Source organism: Melopsittacus undulatus, chromosome 1 (genome assembly GCF_012275295.1).
Source record: "Melopsittacus undulatus isolate bMelUnd1 chromosome 1, bMelUnd1.mat.Z, whole genome shotgun sequence".
NCBI lineage: Eukaryota > Metazoa > Chordata > Aves > Psittaciformes > Psittaculidae > Melopsittacus > Melopsittacus undulatus.
Genome location: NC_047527.1, coordinates 142,039,786 through 142,058,206, shown reverse-complemented (window position 1 = coordinate 142,058,206; position 18,421 = coordinate 142,039,786). Strand labels below are relative to the sequence as shown.

General features: G+C 41.9%; 1 protein-coding gene across 2 annotated transcripts in view; it reads right to left on the bottom strand.

Moving 5' to 3' along the window:
* BMPER (BMP binding endothelial regulator) overlaps nt 1-18,421 on the bottom strand; it is a 147,931-nt gene that overhangs the window by 108,543 nt on the left and 20,967 nt on the right. For both annotated transcript variants that reach the window (XM_034068249.1, XM_031042434.2), the window contains exon 3: nt 10,530-10,629. In XM_034068249.1, coding sequence (XP_033924140.1) covers nt 10,530-10,629 — 100 coding nt within the window. The remainder of the gene's footprint in view (nt 1-10,529; nt 10,630-18,421) is intronic.

Here is an 18,421-nt window from a genome sequence, read left to right as displayed (position 1 = left end):
GTCATCAAGCTCTTCTGTGTGGGAAGTGGATCTCTGAGTGGGGCTATTTTGGAGTCCCACAGGGTTTGGCTTGACATGTCTTTCTGTGTTACATGACAATTTTGTTAACAGAAAATAAGTTGTCTTGCCTGTGGACAGGCTCAGCACACACTTTTTTTGTGCAAAATGAAGCTTCATTGAGACATTTGTTCAAAATAAAATAAACATTACTTTCCACACTTTTATTACATGTTCCTACTAGCTTCCCTTCCCACTCTTTCACTCTTTTCTGGTATTGTGCATAAAGGGAAACCCAAAAAGGAAGACAAAGAAGAATAAAAGAACTCAGCAGAAAAGCACAACTAGAAAAGACATATTGAGTGGAATAAATATTTGTTTCAAAACAGTTTATGAATGCAAAATTGTTTCAATTAAAAATTAATTCTTTGGAGACCAAAAGTGTTTCTGAAATAAATATAGAAATAAATAAATACAATTAGAAGCAACACATATGTTGTTTTTTGCAGGAAAAATGCCCATTTTCCATTTACTGCTCCAAAGGCTTTTCCCTAGTCTATTTCATCCAAAATGAGCTTGATCAAAGAGCCTGTGAAACCAAGAGGAGTCTTGCCAGAGACTTTGAAACACAGACTTCTACAGAGATCCACCCAGCACAAAACTACAGTCAGTCCAGTGATGCCCACAGCACCATCCTCTTCCCACATGCCACCTCAGCAGCTACCCTAAGTCATTCTATTTTGTGTAAGGTGCACTGACCTGAGCTGCTTTGGGCTCTATTTTATTCCCTTCTGAAAACTAAGGCGAGTTATCAGCAAAATAACTGTAAACATATGAAATATATTAAAAAATATATATTATATATTTTAGTTTTAATTTATAAAATATGTATTTATATTTTATAAATATAAATATTTATAATGTCTAAATATAAATATTAAATATTTAATTTCTTTTTTAAAAAATTTAATTTATATTTTAACAGATATAAAATATATTATAAAATAACATCAGCAAAACTGTGTAAGAAAACTTGAGGGTCACAGTTCTGAGCTGCTGAGGAACTGAAACCCCCCACAAAATCATTTTGAATTCAACCCAAAATTTAAAGGAAACCTAGCTTATAAAGATCAATTACAAATGTGTTAACTGCCTCCAGTTAAGATCTTAAACAATAGAAGACTTGAAGTTCAGGATTTGCAGTATTCAGATGCTTTTTCCAGGCTAAAAACAAAGCAACAAAAGAGAAATTTGCAGATGCTGAGGCTATTTAACTTGCCTAAGCTGAAACAGGTCTGTTTTGAAAGGAGCTGGTCAGTAGCCTAAGAGCCACTGATCTTTGACCAATACTGAAAGGTTACAAACTGTATTTCTGAATGTCGTATCTTTTTAAGTAGCAAAGCCCCTGTTCTGAATAACAGAAGAAATGTTCAGATTCGCAGCATATTAAATACAACATTTCAAGAGACATACAGGAAGCCCTAAGCTCCTCTTATGCATTTGGAAGTCCTGTTCTGAAAAACATCCAGCTAATGTGCAGTATCACTGCTCACTGCAAACCCAGAGCCTGTTCAGCATGGTTTAGCATCCTCAAGTTGCAGAAACCCCAGCCATACTGATCCCAGTCTGAGAAAGAGCTTACATGTGTGCTGGACTCTCAAGATGGAACAAGCTGTGCTCTGTGTGTGTGTATTCTACAAGATGGGTCTGATATCTTCAGCACTGTGCAGAATCAAGGGCCAGGCTGGAAACTAGCAACTGCAAAATACCTTGCATATTTGTTCACCAATTATGTTCTTTAATTGAAAAACATTTCCTCTGTCAGAAAGCTAATGACCCTGGGCTAATCTGCATGTACAGATGTGCACATGAAACTGAAATTTGCACTTCAAGGATTAGTCTGGTCAAGAAAGCATGAAGGTGGTGCATCTGTGCAGTCACCACTGCTCTCACTTGCCAAGCTGTGCTACAAAACCCTCTACCCTGCAGCACCAGCCATTGCCCCTGTAGAAAGAAGCAAGGGGGGAGCCAAACTCTGCCTGCCCACAAGCCCTTTCTGTTGCTGATATGTGGTGCTGGCAGCACTAAGGGATGCGCACCAGAAGTAACCATGGCAGAGAGAGCTTGGGTACCAGGATGGAACAGCCTGGAGAAGCATTGGAGACACAGATTGCTCTCAAGCTTTGCCACAGGCCAGCAGAGTAATGGAGGTAGAGCAGCATCATGCAAGCACCAACACGAAGTACAGTGGGAGCTGGATTTCAGAAGATGCTCAGTGGAGGAAAACAGCACAAAGGAAGTAGAGAGTTACCCAGTAACACAAGCAGGCTTGGTGAGAGCTGGAGGAAGACTGAATGGCAGGCAAACAGAAAAGAAGAAAGGAAGGGCTTTAGAGTCTCTGTTTCTGAGAGAGATGTACCCCAGCACTCTGGGGTATATCTCTGAATGCCCCAGAGCTACACCCACTTCTCTTCTTCAAAAGGAGAAAGAAACAAAGCCCATGTCCTGGCTAGTTTTTCTGAACCTCACTTTCGATGTACACATCTCTCAGCTGACAGACGCAAACACAGACCCAGTTTCCTAAACCACCTTCTCATAGCACAGAAGTTTATGAGCCTCACCTAAATTCAGCTGAGTGAAACCTGCCTCACAACATATGCCAGCGCAGTTGAGCCATTCCAGCTCACCCATGCTTAAAGGTCCACCATATTTGGCTTGGAAAGTAGCAATCACTGAATATCTCATGTCCAAAGGCATCAGCAAAGTCCCCGATGTCAATTTCTACAAGAGAGCATGGAAGAACATACTTCAAGTTCCTAAAAGCCACTCTAATTCCCTTTGGAAATGCTATTACATTAACCCACTGTCTCCGTCCACCATTTGAAAGGGAGAGCAAGAGAAAATCAATCAAGATCAGAGCTTAGCACAGTCACTTAAACACCATCCACTTACTCTGCCTGAATACATACACCAAAACTTTAACAGAAAGGGCAACAGAGGAGGTTTTCAAGAGGGGAAACCCAAAAAGCTTCAGAATGTTCTAAGGAATACATGAAAAATCAACATTAATTGGTAAATTCGATCCCACGACATATACCCCAGTATATGGTATCCCTTTAGGATTCCACATAGAGAAGGAAGTTAAATATCAGTGGTCCATATCAATTTTAATGGAGCTAAGGTGATTTGTATCAGTCAAGGAGCATGTCCCATTTTTTTTCCTGATTCTTTCTTTAAAAATAGCTGGTGTTTTATTAATGTAAAATATTAACTTTCAGTTGGTTGTAGATTTTGTTCCTATTACCTACTTCAACTCAAATAGCTCAGATAAGTCCTGGATAAACACGCAAGCTGAATGTTGCTTATCTGAATCAAACCAAACCACTGAATACTTTGAAGTCAATCACTGTTCTATATGCAGTGGAAATTGCTAATTCCCTTCTAGCCACCTCATAAAGGCAAAATGATTCTATAGACTTGAGTCATTCCTGCACAAAAGATAAAAAGATTATAAAATAGTTAATTCTAATTTTCCAATTTAGTTGCTTTATTTTAATGGCATACATGCCTTACTCCAGCACCTAACTTTCAAACATGCTCTACCAACCTCTGGCTGCTTTAATTTGAAAGAGAGCAATTTAATCCAAACACAAGCATCCTCACATAGAACTGGACTCGACTAACAAAAGAGGCAAATTATAGCAGATTTTGTTATTGGCATGTAGACAAATTAACAATCAGGAAGCCATTTGTCTTTCCAAATCCAGCAACATTGTTAAATGACCCTTTTTTTGCCTTCCCCACACACCCCAGCACAGAGGAGTATCATATGAAGATAGGGAAATGGACTGTAAGAGACAGTTTAGTAGCACTAAAGCTCAGCCAGTGTCCTCAGCAGTTCATTAAAAACAAGCCTTTATTACTCACTTTGACATTGCCTAATAAGATTCCAGAAGAGATTTTTGCTTATTTTAGGCTAATGAGAATTTTATAGACAAGTCATTTCCTTATTCTCCCAAGAGAAAGTGATAGATTGGTGCACAATAGACTGCCTTCCCATCCCTCATTTCTTCAGCATCTTTCTTCTCCTATTAAGTCTTTTTTTGCTTTCCCTCCACTTTCTATTTAAAAAACGTAACCTCTCTACTGGCATGGAAAATAAACATTAGGAAAAAGAAAACAGTCAGAAGACATGTTTTATTTAGTGTTTGATAAATTAATCCTCAGGGAGGTATCCAGGCATGCTAACACTAAATATCAGCTCAAGCCAAAGAGAAAAAAACCCACCAATTGCAACCAAACAAAAACCCAAAACAATAACTTGCACATTCTGCACTATTTCCTGGGCAGGAAAGTTGTTAGTCAAAATAAGAGAACTGTGAACACCATTGTGAAATAGATTTTCACGTGTCTTAATGACATCTGAAAATGGTAAAGCCATTGACAGCTACCAGAAATTTCAACTTCCTATTGGCCAAGCCTGGTCCTCATTTGTCAACACAGAAGCATGAAAGTATATACAAAATTGCCCTGCTTATCCAGCCTAACTCTAAACAGTGAAAATCCAACTCTTTCCTCTGTAACTGAGTACAATCAAACCTATTTGCAGCTGAGCCACTGCAATTACAATACTCAGGGGATGCAAGGCATGTCGGCCTTATAAAGGGCTTACAACACAGCAGAGTGAAGTGGCCATAGGGGTGAGCTGTGCCAGGACTCCACAGTTCACAGGCATATGATACAAAGCAGCTCATATTCACTGAGCAAAGAGCAGCAGAAACAAAGACATCAATTCTTCCCAGTGCTGTTTTTGCCTGCTGCATCCTACCAGAACTGAATTTCACCTTCCCAAATGTTTTGTGTTTCACAAGTACGGAGTGGGGAAAAGTCACTCTGCAGGTCCAGAAGAACTTTGCAATCCAAATGCCTTATAGCTAAAGCTATCATTGAATCTTGAGCTCAATGCACTTGCTTGCCTGGCATCTGGACAGCTGTGACCTCTCATGGTTAGGAGGGTGTCATGAATGATGTTGTTTAGTGGCACAATTACTTGCCATTTATACCCAGTCTCCTCATGATCAGTACAACTTACAAGCTTCAAAGTTAAATAGTAAAAGAAATTCTTATTCCAGTATTAAGTGTCCTAAGATGTTTATCATGTTGATCCAGAGAAACATTACATGTGTATGTTGTGTGAAGTCTCCATCCTGGTCTTCAGCTTCCTTTACCTTTGCTTCACTGGGCACAATGTCCACCCACAAGGTATAAGTGCATCCATGTATGACCATGGAGCTCTCATGCTGTTTTCTAATCCAAGCATCCTGGGCAACTGCTCTGTGATTGTAAAATTCCAGGTAACTGATGTTTGGCAGCAAAAGTATTTATGTCAACATGACAAGATACTTCATAAAGAGCTCTGGGCAGCAACTGAACACAATAGTTTACACCAGATATTCAAGGGTATGAAATGTATGTGCTGAGACCTTTGTAAGAACAGTTAACCCAAGGGAAGGATGGAGAGAGGGAGACCTTTTCTTAGGCATAACCTGATATTGGGTGATTCTGTCCTTAGTGACTGTATGTCACTGCTTCAAAATCCCTACCTTTGTTTGAAATACAAAGCTAGAAACTGAATGAAAGTTGAGGTAAACCTCCAGCCTCAAGACACAGGAGTCCTGGTTCAGAGCTGGAGCACATTGCCAAAAGCCTGAGAGACTAAGAGCCAGTGAGAAAGGCCAAAAAAAAGTAAGCCTTCATTATGTCCTCAAACACTTTTCTCCATAACCTGTCTCTGACAGATGCCAGGACTAAATTATGAACTTCCCAGCCTATCGCCCTCCCTCCATGTATTGGGTTGCACCCTGGCATCTGCAAGCTTGCCTTAGAGCATGCAAGGATGAGCTGCAACTTATAGTGCTGAGCAGGGCCCCACACAAAGCCGGGTCAGTGTTACAGCAGAGCACCAAACTGGTATCAAGTATCTCATACTAGGGGTGTCCACAAGCAAAGTGCTGAATGCATGTATGGCCTCTGCAGGGCCTTAGTAGAGTACCCAGAGCACTGATAAACTCATAACCTCCCTCTAACTTCCCTTGCAAGCCAGCCCTAACAGCTGAAATTGGCTGCAATCCTCAACCATAATATTTGATATCCAAAAAATGCACAATTAGATACAATAGCTTTGGATATTCAATATTACAGGGAACTAGTGTTGCTGTTGCCTGGGCTGTGATTCCATTCTCTGTAGACTCCAGATCAATGAAGCACAGCTCGCGAACCTCACTGATTTATGAAAATTAAACACACAACAAAAAAAAACCCCACAGTAACTCTCAAAAGTTTACAAGGACAGAAAAAGCAAAAAGAACGCACATGGGAAGTGAAAGAAACTTCAGAAGAAATCTCTTATTACAAATACCCACCACTTTTGTCTTTGCACATCCATAGAAAATTCAGATTCTTAGGATAGGAGAGTAGAATATGGAGCACCATTTTAGAAAGGCAAACTTTATGCAGCCCTGAGCCAGTAATACCACTTCTTCAGAGAGCAAATAAGTTATTATTAGAGTGTAGAGAGCTCTACATCCAAGTGACAGGTCTCCATCTAAGTAAGAAAATGCTGCCAAATCTATTTCTATCATCTCAGTGATCTCATATGTTTTCATTAAACATATGAAATAAAATGAGAGATGAAAAGTGGCCTGTTTATCCTATGTTAAAGTAATGAGAGGGCGTAATTTTTTTTGTATTTTCAAAATGAATAGTATGCTAGAGGTATAGGGTATGTTTTATAAGCTGCATTTAGTACCTGTTAGAAGACCAACCTCTCTGAAAATCTGCACTATTATACTTAGTTGTTTGCACTGTCCTTGCAGCAGGGAGCCATAATCATGGGCTCACATTTCTCTGTTCCAGACTCGGCACAAACACACAGCAAAAGAGAGCTGTGCCCCACTGATTTTACTATCCAAGGTCCTATGGGCTTAAAGACAAAAACAGTGTTCAAACACACGACTAGTCTGGAGCATTAAAATTGTAAGTAAAGCCAAATCTTTTAATATGTGAAGGATAATATGTTGTTTCCACCACAGTGAGTTTTCTGACTGCAAAAGCTATACTTGAGGCTGTTTCTTACTTTTTTTATAAAGAAAAATGAAATAAAGTGCAAAATATTATCTAAGAAGCATAGAAATACCCAAATCAAAGGAAGGGAGATAATGCTCACCATTGTCTGCCAACAATCCCATTTCTCCTGTATGCACAGCTCTAAATATGGGATTTCAGCTGGATGCACCATGGCAGGTATATAGTATCAGACTGCTTCTCTGCTATTAGAGATACTGGGCCTACATACCCAGTCCTTATGCACTCCTCACAACAGAAAAAATATCCTGGCAGCAGTGTCACAAATGACTCATGAGTGGCGGTTTCCTTCCTACAGAAGCTAGTTCTGGAAACATACCCTTTGGTCTTGATGTCATCATGCTGCTGACGTGCTCAAATGACAGCAACCATTCATTCATTCATTCATTCATTCATTCATTCATTCATTCATTCATTCATTTCTTCACAAGGTAGGAAGATATGAAGCTATCAAAGAGAGCTGGCAAGAGCCCCTAAGGCTGATTAAGCTCTTCTAGGCTTCGGGAATGAAGCCAAGAAAAAAGCCATCAGGTTCTGATGTCTTTTCTTTGTAACATTCTTCTCACGTTTAGATGAAATGAAACCAGTCTAAAAAATAGAAAGAATAAATCAGAAAAAAAAAAAAAAAAAGCCCTGCTTCCCTTTTCCTGCTTGCATTCCCTATGGGCACTCTGGCGGGCTGACAAAAGAGAACTGAGAACAAGCGCTGCAGGGCAAAGTCCTGACTGCATCTGAGCTCCACACAGGGAGTGCTGGAGAGCTGCTGGGACACCAAAGGGTGTAGGTGAAGTGCTAGGCAGGCGTTTGCACCCATGATTCCCCAAATACTCCCATACCCTCACTACACAGCAAGAGCTTCAGCAGCATTTGGAGTGGCAAGAGAGCAAGCAGCCTCTCAGGAGGCAGATCTGACTCCATCAATGTCTTCCCATAGCACAAGAATAGCCTGATGACAGTGTATGGTGTCAGGACTGCTATAGGTATACAGATTCATATTTTGCTTTACCTTTCAGAAAGAGCAGAAAAACTCATTCAGAAATGAGGTTTTAGTCAAGTATCTGATAGCAGCCAACAGCAGATACCCATGGCAAAGTGAAAAATACAGTGCAAGCTCCATAGCTCTACCTTAGCCTCCATAGAACAGAGAACAAGCAGCCTATCTGATATTGCCTCAGTGGACACACTGTGGTCTCACACAGAAAAATATCAGGGCATTCTGGTTTGTACCCTACTGCTTTCCTAGTAAACCCAACATTCAGTTTTCCCTTTGAAGAGCTCCTGGGGTTGAGTTGATCCAGCCAGAGAAGTATCTTTTATAACACTGAGAAACAGTTGTTAATCAATAACCGTCAGCTCAGAGCCCGTTACTGTATTTGTAGTTATGATTGTTTTGTCCTGCATGCGCACGTTATTCCCATCCACGTTAACTTCCTTTGCCATTTTGTCATCAGTTGTGCAGTATGTTAAGACCCTTCTCAACTCCTCACAGGCAGCCCTTCTCCTTTACCAAGCCAAAGAGATCAGGTCACCACCAGGAAGCTTTCTGTCCCTCTTCACCCCTTTTCTAGCTCATTTCTGAGCACGCTGACAAACTGAGATCTTTGCTATGATCTGCTGGTAACCTTTTCCACTATGAAAACAACCATTCATTGTCACCACCTGTTAGTTATTCACTGATGAGAAGCGCTTCTCTGCAAAATCAGGGCTACTTAAGTTTCTTTGGTAGTTTTTGGTGAGGGATCTTGTTGTATGCCTATTAGTTGGATATCTCTGTCCATATGCTTACTGATACATTAGAATGACTAGCATTTTTGTAAGACATAACTCTTTCCCCTCACATTACAATTATCCATGTGCCTCCTAATTCTGTTTTTGAACAGTTTCTACTAATTTTTAGAGATGTCAGGCAATCTGCAGATGACAGGCTCAAGCCTATGTTCTGTAGGTACTCTCCCCAGTTCAGGATAAACAGAGAAACTTACAAGGAGTCTGAATTAAAATATTAAAATAGTATCTGTGTCCTCAACTTTGAAACCTTTTGTTTTAGTGTAGAATCATTTTGTATGTATGCATGCATGCACATATGCACAAAATTTTCAGAGTATTGCCAACTACACATCCCATTATGGAAATGAAAGATCAACCTCCAGCTCAAAGCAACACTTGGGAATCTTTTGCTATAAAGCTGACATTAGATACAATTTGACAAAAGAAATATATTGCATTTAATTTATGTAAAATCTGTTTCAGTAATGCTTTAACTTTTCTATTTTAGTTCCTTTTAAGTGTCAGACTTCCAGACAAACCCTCAAACTGTGGCTTGCCAAACCTATTTCAAAGTTGCAGCACAGAAGCAAAGCATGAGCACAACAGCAGCTAACACACTTCTGCAACCATCCAGGAAAAACACATATCTATCATGTCTCTTCCATCTGAATTTCAGCATAATCTGTTTTCCTGCATTTGTATTTCCCTCTGGGAAGGCAATAAATGCTTGCATCTCCCAACAATTTATCCTACCCTATCTCCCTCTCAGAAACACTCCGTCACCACTGGGGAATTAAACAACAGAGAAAAATAAAGCTGTCTCAGTCTGACATTCTCCACCTCGTTGACTGCATTAGCAGTCCCTCAGCAAAATCAGTATTTTAGAGCATATTACTGCATCAGTATAAAAAAAATGACTGGTTTTCAACTTCATCTACTTACACATATTTCATGGATAAGAATGCTTACACAATTCATTAATTTTATATATATATATATAGGATAAATATCTCATTCTAAAGAGCTTGGAAAATACATCGTTGGTCAAGAAATAAATGTACATGTTCAGATTTTTGCCCATTTCAGATTTAATTAAAAGCATCCATGATATGATGATTTTAATCAGGAACATTTAGGAAAATAAACAGTGTTTGATTGATTTGTTTCTAATATGAGGAGAAAAAGAAAGAGTCCTGGATAACTACTCTGCTCTTCGTTACTCAGAAGCACTTATTCCTATTCTGTCCAGCCACACAAAAGGTTAAGGAATTTGTACTGACTGGTTGCTACTAGCAAATTGCTGTTGATCTAAAATATTTCTGATAGTTACAAGACATATCCCTTCAAAAGACTGACAACATGTCAGCAAAGCACAGTAAAGATGTATTTCTAAAGGACTGCTGCTGTGCAAGAACTAATAATTACAGGACACATGCATGAATTTATGCATTCTCCACCAGCTTTGTAAATCTATTAATTTTAATTATGGTTAATGTCCTTTTCTAGCCTCTGGTGACTGTAAGTCCCAGCTGAGAAGCTCCCAACTTTGTCCAATCTCTGGCAACACAGATGTGAATCGATAACATTTTAAGAAGAGGGATACAACAGGAAGGGAAGCGCACCTTTGCAACGCTCACAGCAAGCTCCTCTCTGCTTAATGACGAGAGCACAGTCCTTGGAGAGCACTGGACACTTCTCCCTTTTGCATGTCACTTCCTTATTCTGGAAAAACAAAATAGACAAAAAGCTATTGCAAGCGAACCAAATCCACAGCTACCATTTCTTGCCATTAAGGAAGTAAAACATGAGGCAAGCGATCTGCTCTTTCTCTTCAGGAGTGGTCCTTGTGATTTCAAAGCATCTTTCTCCCCTTGAAGGAACATAGCAGAAAACAGTCTAAATTATCCAGTAAAATTACTATTACACAAGTAAATAGTGTTTAAACTCTGCTCAGACAGTAATTCATGACTGCTACCCATCACAAGACAGAAAACATGCCCCACTGAAGAAATCCACTTTACTTACATGAGCAATGAGCTACATGATATGCTTGTTAAAATATCATTGGGGTCTTAAGTGCTGCCCAATGAACCACACAGCTCCAGAATCATTTCTCACGGTGACAAAAGGACAGATGGCTGAGGAAGAGCTGGCAACCTCAGAGAAAACAAAACTCCCCACCACTGCTGAATGTCATTGTAACTAGCGGTATTACCAAGCTACCCAGAGGTCCTTCAGAAGAGGCTACTGCACTGAAAATGAGATTACTGCAATTCATCTTTCTCCCCGAAATGCTGAGAATGAATGAAACACCACAAGCAGGCAGAATCACTGTACATTAGTGTCACATTTCTATGGCAGAGTCAGCGATGGCCAAGGCCACAGAGCACATTAAGGAATGTCAACAGAGCACGTGTGACAGCAGGCAGGAGAAATATCCTGTTTATAGCCTGCCTTTCCCCTGTGGTGTCAACCCTTCTGGTTATCCTTGCCTTTAAACAAGGGCAGAAAACAAACACTTTGGGCGTTTCTTGCAGAAAAATTTTGCTACTTGAAATTCCTGACTGCAAATAGCCCTCTGAAGTCATCTCCACCTATAATTAGTAGCTCGGGTCATTAAGTGACACAGGTGGTCATCTATTAGACACAAGCACCCACCTCACCCACTCTTATGACTTTAATTAAAGACCAAAAAAATCAGCGGCCTAGGAAAATGTAAATCATAAAAGTAAAGGAGAAAAGGCTGTGCTTTCCAGTCTTTCCCTTTCGCTCCCTGTGGCCTTATTCAAGGTGCCTGTGAAGGATAACACGCAGCTTTTATTACACTCCAGCTCTTTGTCTAAAATCAGAGGTTTTTTTTCTTCAAAGTCACTGCCTGATCTGATGGGAGCTATAAAGGCACTTCAATCTTATCAGTGTAAATGAGGACTCTCTCTAAGCCAGCGTGAAATCAGCAAATAAGAATCAAGCCCTAAAGCGCAGCTGCAGCAACACAAATGACTACTGTAAAAAGCCAGGTCACTGCTAGCCACTGCTAAGTGCTGGCTGCCCTGCATCACTCCAGCATCACAGAGCAACCATAAATGCATTTTAACTGGCGAATTAAGCTGAATTTATGGTAGGTCCGTAGCTCTGGACTGGCACAGGCAGCCACAGCACAGCAGTGCGACTTGCTCAACAAGTTCTTTTTAGAGCACAGGGTAAAATCTTAGTTCCCTTTACGTGAACACAGTACCACTTGAACAAAGTGAGACTTTGCCTCCATTAAGCCTGTTGAAGGGCAACAGAATCCAGTTTACCAGATCAGCTACAGACGGTCTGTATTTTAAAGGGTTCTGCTAAGATCTGATTCTCTTTGATAAGAGTTAGCTCAAATGTATCAAGCCTTACAGCCTCACTTCCTTTATCTGTGGGAAAATCTTGTGCACGGTAAAATCATGCTTGAGGGAAAGGCAAAACCCAGTTTAGAGTAGCTCTCATTTGTTTTAGCCAGCTGCAGCATACATCATGGACCTCTGTGAGCTGAGAGATGCATGGTGCCCTTCTGTGCCAACCCAGCAGGGCTGGACCCATGTCAGGGGTTCCAGTAGGCACTTACCCATCAGATTCCATCTTCAAAGAAAGACATTATTACTGTGGGAGGGATGATAAGTAAAACACAGCTCCATGTTCCTTTTTGTTCCTAGGGAACTCCTGACGCATATGACTCATGCAACCCAGCTACTTAGGCAGCTTCTCACACTGAGAACCCTGAGTACCAGCTGCTTCCCTTTGCCATCACGTACATCCTGATGTAGTTGATTCTTGCTGGCAATGCAAAATGATCCAAAGGATGGCACCAACATATTTCAAACAAGAGAGACATGATAGTTACTCCTTCTAAGTAAAAGCCTCCTATTTGCCCCCCACTTAAATCAGCAATCTTCGCCAATGAATTTTTTGGTACCACTGAGCCAGCCCAGGGAAGCACAGCCAGGTTTGGATTTACTCTTCTTCCTTTATCACCAGCAATGCTGGTGGCTCAACCCCAAACTCAGGACCTGTGTTACACGTACAAATGGAAGCAACTGGAATGAGAAAACAAAACTGATCTGGGCTGTACATGTCAGCTGCTAGGAGGGAAAATCTGGAATTTCATATACTGGTGCCAAAGGCTGTTTTACATTAGGCAGCTATTCCACTTAAAGAACATTAGTGCCCCATGGTGCAGTGACAGGAACTCAAGGCTCCTTCCCTCTTGGAGGGTGTCTTAAGCAGCAGGCTATGGATTCCTAACTCTTTTATCTCAGTAGACCTTGAACTAACTACATGAGTCTCAGTGGCCCAGCTTCAGCAGAAGAGGGGCTTGCTCCTCATGCTCCCAAAAGCCACCAATCCCAAGAGCAAGGATGCTTGGGGGGAAACTAGGAGATGAATTTTTGAATTGCCTCTGGATATGGAGGGCACCAAACATGGTTGACTATCTCAAAGGGAGGTGCCACACACACATCCCTTTTTTCTTCTTTATTTAAAGAAAAGAGCAAGATCAGCTCTGTCTCTTGCAGGAGAAGCTGCATCCTTCTTCCCACAGGGAGAGGTCAGTGTATCCCAGGTAAACAGAGACAGCCTTTGCCAGCCCAAGAAGGGCAGCTAAGCACTTAAGCACAGTGGGATCTGCAAAGCTGATATTCCTCCTCTCTAGCTGGCATTATAGGCAAGCCCCAGACAGCTCCAAAAGTGTGTTTCAGCTGCCAGCTGTGGTGTCCAACTCCCTGCTATTGAGGTTGGGCTGAGCAGCACTCAAGGCTGCTCCTTTTGGGGTTTTATGCTGAAGAAGCATCAAGTAGGGCCACAATTGCAACATGGCGTAGTTGTCATAGCCAAATGTCTCCTGTACCATGGAGAGATGAGCGTCGCTCCAGGGCAGTGCATCCATGTGCCTCTTGCTGCTTCTAGGACAGGATTTAATCCCAAAATTCTCCAGAAAAATCCTGTTTTATCTTAGTGCTGCATCTTGTGGAAAACTGGAGCCAGCAGATGTACAGGAAAGGGTTAATGTACCATGCTGATCAACCATAGGACAGCAGCAGATAAACCAGGGCTGGTAAATCACTGTTTAGTCTGTTGCAGTCAGGCATTATCCAGTGCAGATCTCGCAGGCTCACTGGGTGTAAAAGTACAAAGATTAAACAAAGAGCAATTGTCATCAGGAGCTCTTTTTTCCCCTTCACCCTCTCGCCCAAAACACTGCTCAATGTCTACTGTCCATCTGCTTGTCCTGATTTTGCCTCCTTCCCTCCTATTTCGCAAGGGCAAAGCAAAGGGTGACAGCAAATGGTCTTTAGCAACAAATCCTTTCCTTTCCAAATACGTCCCCTTCTACCCTCAGTAATCATAACATTTCATTACTTGTCCCAGCCATACATTTTAAGAAGTCACTAAGTAGCTGCATGCAGGACAGCTGTATTACCCAACCTTCATCTGTGTTGTCAACAGCATCTCTGGAGCTGTTGAAAGCTCTCAGATACTTTGATTTTTGCTGGTCTTAAGAGAAAACTTTTTAGACGGCAACATTCAGAAGCCAACAGTTATGAGAGGGTAGGGGATTTTTCTGTTCCTTTTGTTTAAAGGACATGCACTCTGGCACTGAGAAGTGCGGAAGAGACACATGGCTCATAAATACATAAACTGTTTGCTAAGTCAGAAAGCTGGGAGTCAGTCAAATCCATAATAGGATCCCAAGATTCATCATAAATAACTTTTAATTACAGCCCTGCACAATGGTTATTTTAAACAGATGGTTTATAGATTCACATCTGGGATTTTTGTTAATTTAGTGCTCAGGCACACACAGAGAAAGGGAGAGAACCTCAGCTGAAGGTTTTTATTAGTGCTGGAGAAACACCTATTTCTGATTCTGGCTGATCCAGAACAATGCTGCCACAGCTGACACAACTCCTCGGCCAGTGCTCAAACCCACAAAGGGCTCACACTGGAATCCCTTCAGAAAGGAAAATTTAGGGAATTCATGGAGGATGACTCTCAACACTCCTCTCCCATGCTCACCAAGCTCAGATGCTGGAGAACTTATGTCTTAACACCTTTGAAGAAAGATCAGTTTTGTTGGGTGCCCACACTTTGCCAGTGGGAACCTTGGCATGCAAAGATGAGGTCAAATTCCCATACACTAACCAGACCCAATACCAGTGTTACCGTTTCATGTTACCTTTACTACAACTTCCTCTCAATGCAATTTGTTCACCTTCCACATACACCTCGTATTTTTACCTGCCATCAAAGAACTCCACACAAAACAGCCCATTCTGGTGACAAAGCGTATCAAACTAACAGCCTTGAACTCACATGGTGCCCTTAAATAAAATGCCAACATGAAAAGAAAAGAAAGAAAAGCAATCAAACACTAAAAAGGAATCTGAATATTTGGCAGAGGTCTTGGAGAGAACGTGTGCCAAACCACAGCTTGGAAGCAACAGCCAACTTTCTACAGGGTTCCCCACTGGGCTCCTGTCGGCTCACAGCAGTCAGCAGGAGGATGGCTCTTTTCAACCTGGATTTGACTTAGAAGAGAAGAAAATAAAGGAATAAAATAAAACCAGGAGTCCTCTTCATTTCTTTACGGCTGTTCCAAAGAGTGACTCCGTCAGTGGTACCCCAAGCTGTCACAGCAGTGCTGTCATAGCTGGCTGCTGGCGGCCTTGCAGATGTGCATTCACAGAGGGCTAGAATGCCATGGTAAGAGTCTGGGAGTTTTCCTCTTTTTTTAATCTCTTATGTACTGAAAATGCCTTCAGGATGCTCACACTGCACTTGTGATATCCTGAGGTTAGTAACTATTTCAGGTTTGACTTCAAGAGAACAGACAAAAAACAAACCATAAGCTGAGAAAGTTGGGGCTGTTCAGCCTGGGGAAGAAAAGCTGTATGGAGACCTCAGAGCAGCTTCCAGTGTCTGAAGGGGGGCTACAAGGATGCTGGAGAGGGACTCTTCATCAGGAACTGCAGTGATAGGACAAGGAGTAATGGGTTCAAACTTAAACAGGGGAAGTTCAGGTTAGATATAAGGAAGAAGTTCTTTACTGTGAGGGTGCTGAGGTGCTGGCACAGGGTGCCCAGAGAAGCGGTGGCTGCCCCATCCCTGGCAGTGTTCAAGACCAAGTTGGATGGGACTTGGAGCAACATGGTCTAGTGTGAGGTGTCCCTGCCTGTGGCAGGGGATTGGGACTGGAAGAGCTTTAAGGTCACTTCCAACCCAAACCAGTCTGGGATTCTACAAATCTATGATTTATATTGAATAGGAAAAGTGTTTAAACATTCATTTAACCAAAAAAGGCTATGGACAGAAAAGCAATAAAAGCAATAGAGATTAAACAGAACTGAGAACTATCACTAATGACTAATCCTGAAAACATTCATTTTTTTACCATTATTCATCACAGTCCCACTCCTCACCATGTAGTTCAGAGTGCCCTTACGTTTCTGCCAGGAGAAGCTTGTGGGATCATGGGATCACCCACCAAAACAATAACAGTTTTCAAACAATGTCAAAAGTTTCCCCCAGGGAATTTAGGATACAGCTTTCAAATACGCACGTATGACCTTAGGAGAAGAAAAAGCCATTTCAAATGAATGAAACAAGAGGACTCAAGTCATATAGGCAACATCTCCACCATAAGGGACAGGGCAGGCTCAGACACAGGCTCACACACTGCATGCCATGACACACACATTCTCCAGCTGCTGGCTCTCTGCCAGATGTTGCCTATGGCCAGAGCATCCTCTTAGGTGTACATGGAGCCACGCTGAGTCCATGCACACAAGGAAGCAAATGTTTGGGCCAGCGCTGGCCACAATCTCTGTCCCTCAGCAACGCTTGGGAGCACCAAGCTTTGTGTGCCTGCACCTATGCTTACGTGCAGACAACCCCAATGTTGGGCCAACGTGAATTCGAAACAGGCCCAGGCACGTGTGTAACTCATGGTCTAGACAAATCCTGAGGCACTTTCTGAAAATAGCACCCTTGCTCCTCTGGCACTGCTGCCTGGAACTCGTTGTTTCGGGTCTGAGTTACAAACTTCCCTTTAACTGACAGCTGATGCAAGCAAGCAATCCCTGCTAATACTGTGTGACTGCTCTCTTCCACAAGCATTGCTCTGCCTGAGCAAGAGCCGCACAATTTGGCTTCAGGGAGGAGACACCACTCCCCACAGAGAGATGTTTGCAGATGTTTTGAACCACTGTCAAGGGAAATAAGAAAAAGGTCTCATTTCCCTTGTTCCCCTCCAATTACCCTTGCAAAAACACATTTTGTGGGTACAGTAATAGAAATGGGTTAGCACACGAGGTGTGTTTTACATTCAAGGTGGAAAAAATATTTCCCTATGAAGCAATGTCTGTTCTCTCAAAAACCATGCAGTTTTCCCTGTTAATGTACACTAACCCACAAGCACCAAGGCTTAAGCTTCACCCCACAAAGAGAGAAGTCCTATTATCTTGAGCATGTCTTCAATTTCAACAGGACAACTCCCAGGGGTTTTGTCACTGGGGTGGGTGAAGCTAAACATATGCTTCAGTACTCTCAGCATTAGGTTCTTGCCCGTGGCACAACATGACGATGATTTTAGCATGAATTGCGTTAGGTGCAAATAACAGTATTTCATGAGGAACAAAATATGCCGGTTCAGTTCACAGAGTCTCCTTTCCTGAGCAGAGCACTCAGTAGCCTCCAATTTATCCCCTCATCCCTGTAATCTCTTTAGCTTATCTGGCCTCTCTGAGGGCAAGCCAGGAGGAGGTTACAGCTCAGCCAATATCAACCACCCCTTCATACTTCCATCTGTCCCCGCACCCTAGGAAAGAGGATAAAACAAAGGCCCTGCTGAAAGATGACACTGAACTTCACTGCAAACCGGTGTCCCCTGCTGCTGTGAGGAAGACATGAGTATGTGCAAGTCATTCAGGACACATCACTCACAAGCCCTTATAGACTGAACAGATTTAAATCTTGTTTTTCACTGTGCTTAATGATGTTCACCAGCATGAGGGAAGTGACCTTGGTGGTCTGCTGCAATCCTGACAGCAGCCCACTGCACTACTATGTGGTGAAAAGAAAGCATTTTCTTTCCTTTTACATTTGTTTGCGTTAAGGCTGCAGCTGGGATCAGGATCCCATTACATCAGACATCACATAAGCACATCCAAAGAGTACATCCCTGCTTATCGACAAAGCAGACATGGCCAGACAAAATGACCATAACTGCAGATTAAATTAGCAAGAAAGCAAGGGTGGGATCCAGACTGCTCAGCTCCCAGTCTCCCTGCTCCACTTCAGCCTCCAAGTGCCACTTTGGATTAGAGCTCTTCAGCTGTAAGGTTAAAGGCAAAACTCTTTACCTGTCAACAAAATAACATCATGGTCTTCAAGTAATAAGCAATGCTGCCTTCACAACAGTTAGTACTGTAGTCCAAAAAAAACAGCTATAATAATCCAGGAACCAGTTTTGGGGAAGTGGCATGCA